At 42.0% G+C, this 6,000-nt stretch overlaps 1 protein-coding gene across 5 annotated transcripts in view; it reads left to right on the top strand.

Annotated features, from left to right (window-relative positions):
• The first annotated feature begins 203 nt into the window (after positions 1-203).
• The window catches only part of diaph2 (diaphanous-related formin 2), a 373,710-nt gene continuing 367,913 nt past the window's right edge, over positions 204-6,000 (top strand). For 4 of the 5 annotated variants that reach the window (XM_080900481.1, XM_080900480.1, XM_080900482.1 and 1 more), the window contains exons 1-2: positions 204-361; positions 997-1,356. In XM_080900481.1, coding sequence (XP_080756607.1) covers positions 1,273-1,356 — 84 coding nt within the window. In that variant the 5' untranslated portion in view covers positions 204-361; positions 997-1,272. Of the gene's footprint in view, positions 362-538; positions 560-996; positions 1,357-6,000 lie in introns of those variants that run through there. The other variant, XM_080900479.1, reaches the window with a different exon arrangement.

The raw sequence follows: 6,000 nt of genomic DNA, 5'->3' as shown, positions 1-6,000 counted from the left end.
TGTTTCTGCAGACACAAAAAGTTGCGTGTGTGTGTGCTAATATTAATAAACACACACGCGCACACGTATACACACTGGGTGTGTTTCCCAGACGCAGATTCCCGCCCTGCTTCCTATCCGCGCTCAGCCGCTCACACGGTGCCTCCGTTACAGATCTATTCTTACAACTGCCTGAACCCCATCCACGTTGTGTGAAATCGGTGCGACCTCTCCGTCACAACCGACGCCACGCCGACCTCGTGACTGCCAAGACATCTGCCCAATAGTAGCTTGAATTCTACGTCATTCAGTCTTTCAAAGTCCAGTCAAAAACGGGTGGGCGGGATTTCCGTGGGCCTGGTATTCACGTTTGGTTGTAAAGGTAAGCCCTGGATGGGATTTTTATTTTTTTTTTAGTTTTCTTTTTCTTTTATTTAATCTTCACGTTTGGATTTGATATGGTTTCATACGTGCTGGTGTGCTACTGTGTCCGCTAAAATAAACAGTGCTTGCCGGGCAGTGGTCGCCCATTGCTCGCTTGTGTACAGCAGTGTAAAGTATTCTATGCAAGAGAACAACGGTGATTTCCCTATAGTACAGCAATTGTATATATATTCTGATTAATGACAGTTAAATAGTGGCTTTGACGAGGCACGTTAAAAACTGTCAGGGCAGCCTGAAACGTTTTTGTCTCTCTATTACTCCTCTATTGCTAAGTTACACGGTTGTAACTTTGCTTTCTGCAACAATTTAGCCGCCTGTTCCCATAAACAGGGGGTCAATTAAATGCTACTTTAGAAGAAAAATATAAAAATAATTGATGGCTATTTATAGCTAACTCAGGTGGATCTGTTTTACCGTTCACGGTTAGATGTCTTTACTGAATGCATTCTGCATATTAAACACTGCTGCTTATGGAAACACGCGTGGAGACAAAGCATTTGTTAAAACTTAAAACCCGGGTGAATATGTTGGACTAATCAGTTGTTGTTTGCACACTCTTGTGTTACTTTCTAGCTTTTCCCCCGCGTGTGAGCTGACATACTGCTACGCCGAGGAGAACGTGTATCCACCCTACCACACCTCTTCTTCAAGCAAACTCCTCGACTCTTTTGGATGCTATTTGAAACTTGAAATTGTTCTTCAGCCTTTTAAACGGAATGAATTTTGAAAACACATAACTTGGAGAGCGTCTAGTAAAAAGTGTGTTGAAATAGCCCACCGGTGGAGTTTGTCAGCGTTTGAGGACGTCGCATTAGGCGTTTCTGGAAGGGAAATTAACTTAAAGCTGCAATGGATCAAGCCAGCGGTGGGGAGGATCCAAATAAGCCCTCTAAAAAGAAATCCAGCGAGGATGAGGGTAAAAACAAAAAGCTGGTAGGTATTCTAATAGCTCACTCGTGTGTAACGTGCGTGGAACTAGGGTGTAAGTCAACTGACACATCCTGTAATCCCAGAAGCAGCCCATTATGTCACACTCAACTTTATTAAGACCCAGAAAGTTGCACTGCTTTGCAGCTGCAGAAGGTTTCATGTTAGGTCTGTGTCAAAAAAGAAAAAAGATTTATTGTAAATGCTAAGGACAGTCTTCCTTTTACTTTTAAAGCTCATGATGAAACCAAGGAGCAGGACAAAGCATATTCTCGATGCAGAACTTCCCTGTTTAGTGCAGGACGAGACACAAACAGTAATTCATGTGTTGTTGTTATGGTTTAATGTAGGGGCTAATAGCAGCTAGAGTTGAGCAAAGAGGTACTGTTTCGCTGAGTGCTTCAATTTTCGAGGCACTCAGTGCATCATGTGATTATTCCTGTCAATACATCTCCTGATAGGTTTTTGAAGAGCATCCTTGTTGTGACAGTTGGGGGTCTTATATTAATATGCACACAAAGCACAAGTTAATTTACTGTATGACTCAGTGTACAGCATGATGTACATGAGGTTTGTGGGGGCGATTTATGAACAGCATGAGTGTGTGCAATTGATAAAACTTGTCCTTAGGCAGCCCTTGGGCAGTGTCTATGAGATAACAACTGAAAACCCATTTAACATTAATTTATCGTCATTACATTGGATGGACTTTGTGCAGTAGTTTAACCAGAGGAAGGATTGTGCTTATTTAGAAAAGTAGCAAACCCGAATCTACATCATTAAAGCCGTGGTGTCATTAGGTCCTGCACGCCATATCTTGCCCTGAAATGACATTGCAAGATTTGGTGGAAGTTTTGTTTTGGCTTATGTGGAAATGCTTAAACAATCACTTTTGTTTTTTTTAGTCATGCTGTTCTTAAAAGTTCCTGGGAGAAACTAATACACTCTTCTGAGGAATTGTGTAAACAGCATCTCTCCAAAATCTGTAATTTCCTTATGTGGTAAACTGTAGCTACAATCTTTTATTTACCGTCCACAGTGCCATGTTAAATGATAAATCTAAACTGTAATGCTGAGGGTGTGAAGTGCACGTCAGTGCCTGCATGCCGTCAGTGCTTGCAGAAAGCAGTGGTTTAAAGTTATTTTCCATGACCAGAAACAAAAAAGCTTGGCTGCCGTTTGATTTTCACGTCTGTTTTTCCACATTTGTGGAAAAAGGGAAAGTTCGGCTGCCGTTGAACTTTGTGCAACTTTCTCATGTCACCTCCCAAATCTTCATTGTGAGCTCTGTTAGTGTTGCTTTATGTTGTGACTTATTGGCTGGGTAGGTCACAAGTTTAGTTGCAGCCACAGTTCCTAAATAGGGAACTGAAAACGGCACAGTTTAGATTGACTAGTGTTTCTGTCTTCACTCAAGCATACTGGAATGATTGAAGGACAACATTCTGAATGAAATGTTTTTGTTAATGCCTCTGATATTTCTTTAGGTGGTGCTCATTGTTTTTGAGCATTATTGCATGTTTAGCATTTTTTAGTAATTGTCCTAAAACTGAAACACACAAAGGAAATTGCTGGTTGTTTACACCAAAGTTAAGGTAAAGGAAAGAGTGGCCAAAATAACTGCCTGACAGGAAATCCCAAAGTGGGGCGAATTGACATGCACTCCCAGAGCTACTAATGGGTGTTCCTTTAAGAAATCGTTACGACAGCCTTAAACTCTTGACTATCCTGCCTCCCAAGTTTAAGATGTTTGCGAGAGTGCCAGAATGACATCATCAGTCAGTAAATCACTCAAGAAGTCTATGTAAGACCAGTGTTTGGTTTTGTTTTACTAAAAAAATGGTCTCATGGTCAGGCGTGTTCTCTGTTGCGCAACTCTCTGAGCACAACAGGCAGAAGCAGAAGGCAGCTTCAAATGCGGCTGTTGCAAAAATACTAACATTAGCTTTAAGTTTGAAAGAGGAAGCTGATTATTCTTCCTTGAGTTCAGTTTTGATTTGTCCTCTTGTGTTTATCCCAACTTTTTAGCTGTCCACAGTCATGTAAATAAGCTAAATTAAACAAATTCAGCTGTTTAAAGGGCTAATGCAACAAAAGTGCAAGCGCTATGCAACTAAATCTCTAAATTTTAATACACATATGCAGGGTTGTGTTGTGACATTTTTGGCATGCAGTGCAGGCTGTGTGGATGTGGAACAGACTTGAGGGAGGGGTAATACCGGCTGTAAACAGCATCAAAGTACTGGTTTCATAATCACACCTAGCGCTGCTAAAGAGCACTGTCCCATGTGCTTTGGTGATAAGAAAATGCAAAAACTGCTGTGGTTTGGTCAATGCAAAGTCAAATCAGTCTTTAGAGGAAAAACACTGAAAGCTGTGTGTTTGTTTAACAAGTCACTGGGCAGCATTACATCACGGCAACACCATTTGGGCTATGGGCCCAGGGTGTAGATACTCAGCATAGCCAAGGACATTACAACAGCACTGCAGTCTTTTGGGTCATAACTCAAATTTTCAATAGTTCCTAGCTTCTCTTTGTTATAATGTCCTTGTCTTGAAGTTTTGCAAAAGTATGACATCCAGGAGAACAGCCAGATGGAATGAGCTCTTTAGTAAAAGGAATTCAGAGGAGCTGGTTTGACCGAGAGGGAGAGAACTGTTACTCCTTTTGAATTCCAGATTAAAAGATGATCTCATAGTGTAGCAACTCAGAGGAAGGAAGCATCACATTGCATAAATATAATAATAACACTGAGACGTTAAATATTAGGATTAGGAATGTGGGAACCAATAACTGGGAACCAGTTCTCAGTTATATATATGTATATTGTAGTAGACCTAAGCACATGCATGCCTTTCTTTATTCTACACTGTGTGAAAACTACTGTATTGAATATCAATATTTTTCACTATACTTTATCAAAGTTAGACCAACATTGTGGCAAGACTATGCTGAAGTACTCAGTATATTTATCAAATGCTTTAGCTCTGGTGGCTCTGTGGTGTAGTGGTTTACACGTTCACGTTTCGAGGAGACACAAATCCCTTGGAGGTTGCACTAAGAAGTGCTTTCAGTGTGGTTGGGGTGACCCCTTGTGAATAAAGTCTGATTTAGAGTTATGTAGGAAGTCTTTATAGAGCCTACAATGAATCTGCATAAGTGACTGGGATCAGCCAGCTTTTTTGTTTCTTCTGGTGCATTATGTGTCATTTCCAGCTGTTTTTGTGTGGGGCTATATTCAAATTCAAATTCAAATTTTTATTTGTCACGTACACAGTCATACACAGTACGATATGTAGTGAAATGCTTGGACAACTGCTCGTGACCTAAAGAAAACAAAAAAGGAAAAGGCTCTGAATAAGATAGGAAATAAATATGAAAAATTAAAAAGGGTAAATTTAACTAGGAAGGAATAAAATATAAATTAAGGTTAAAAATGAAATAACTGTACAACACAAATTAGAATGAAGGGTAAATTTAACTGGGAAGAATAAGATAAAATATATAAATTAAAGTTGAAAATAAAATAACTGTACAACAAAATACACAATATAGAACTATATAAGAATGTATGAAGAAATCTAAATATAAATAAATATATACACAATAACAGCAGCTGTACAAGTATTAACTGGAAATGAAGAATATAGTGACCAGTGTTGTGCAAAACCAAAGTCCAGAAAGTCCAGTGTGTGTGTAAGAACCATATGTGTGGGTCAGTACTGTGTGGTGGTGTGATTGAGAGACCGTATCGCCTGCGGGAAGAAGCTCCTCCTCAGTCTCTCTGTGTTGGTCTTCAGGGAGCGGAATCGCTTTCCTGACCTCAGCAGAGAGAACAGTCTGTTGTTGGGATGGCTGAGGTCCTTCACGATCTTCCTGGCCTTGGTCCAGCACCGCCTGCTGTAGATTGAGTGCAGGTCAGGGAGCTCGGAGCGGATGGTGCGCTCAGCTGACCGCACAACCCTCTGTAGAGCTCGTCTGTCCTGCATGGTGCTGTTCCCGAACCAGGTTAAGATGTTTCCCGCCAGGATGCTCTCTATGGTGCACGAGTAAAAGTTCCTGAGCACCTTGGAGGGCAGTTGGAAGTCTCTCAAGCGTCTGAGGTGGTAGAGACGCTGTCGGGCCTTTTCCACCACGGTGTTGATGTGACAGGACCATGACAGGTCCTGCGTGATGTGAACTCCGAGGTATTTGAAGCTGTCCACTCTCTCCACTGGGCACTCGTTGATGACGGGGGTCTGGTAGTTCCTCTCCTGCTTAGTGCTGAAGTCCACTATCAGCTCCTTTGTCTTACTGACGTTTAGAAGGAGGTTGTTCCTCTGGCACCAGTTCTCCAGATTCCTAATCTCCTTCAGGTAGGCCGTCTCGTTGTTATCAGAGATCAGGCCCACCACGACGGTGTCGTCAGCAAACTTGATGATGGTGGTGGAGCTGGTAGTGGCCACACAGTCATATGTGTACAAAGAGTACAGCAGGGGGCTCAGAACACACCCCTGGGGGGCTCCAGTGCTGAGAGTGGTGGAGGCTGAGACATGTCCGCCCATCCTTACTGCCTGTGGTCTGCCAGTTAGGAAGTTGGAGATCCACTGACACATAGATGAGCTGAGTCCCAGATGCTCCAGCTTGGTGGTGAGTGTGGAGGGAATTAT

The sequence above is a fragment of the Rhamphochromis sp. 'chilingali' genome (assembly GCF_963969265.1).
Source record: "Rhamphochromis sp. 'chilingali' genome assembly, chromosome: 13".
NCBI classification, from domain to species: Eukaryota; Metazoa; Chordata; class Actinopteri; order Cichliformes; family Cichlidae; genus Rhamphochromis; species Rhamphochromis sp. 'chilingali'.
The sequence above is the reverse complement of the archived record's forward strand: the minus strand, read 5'-3'. Positions and strand labels throughout refer to the sequence as shown.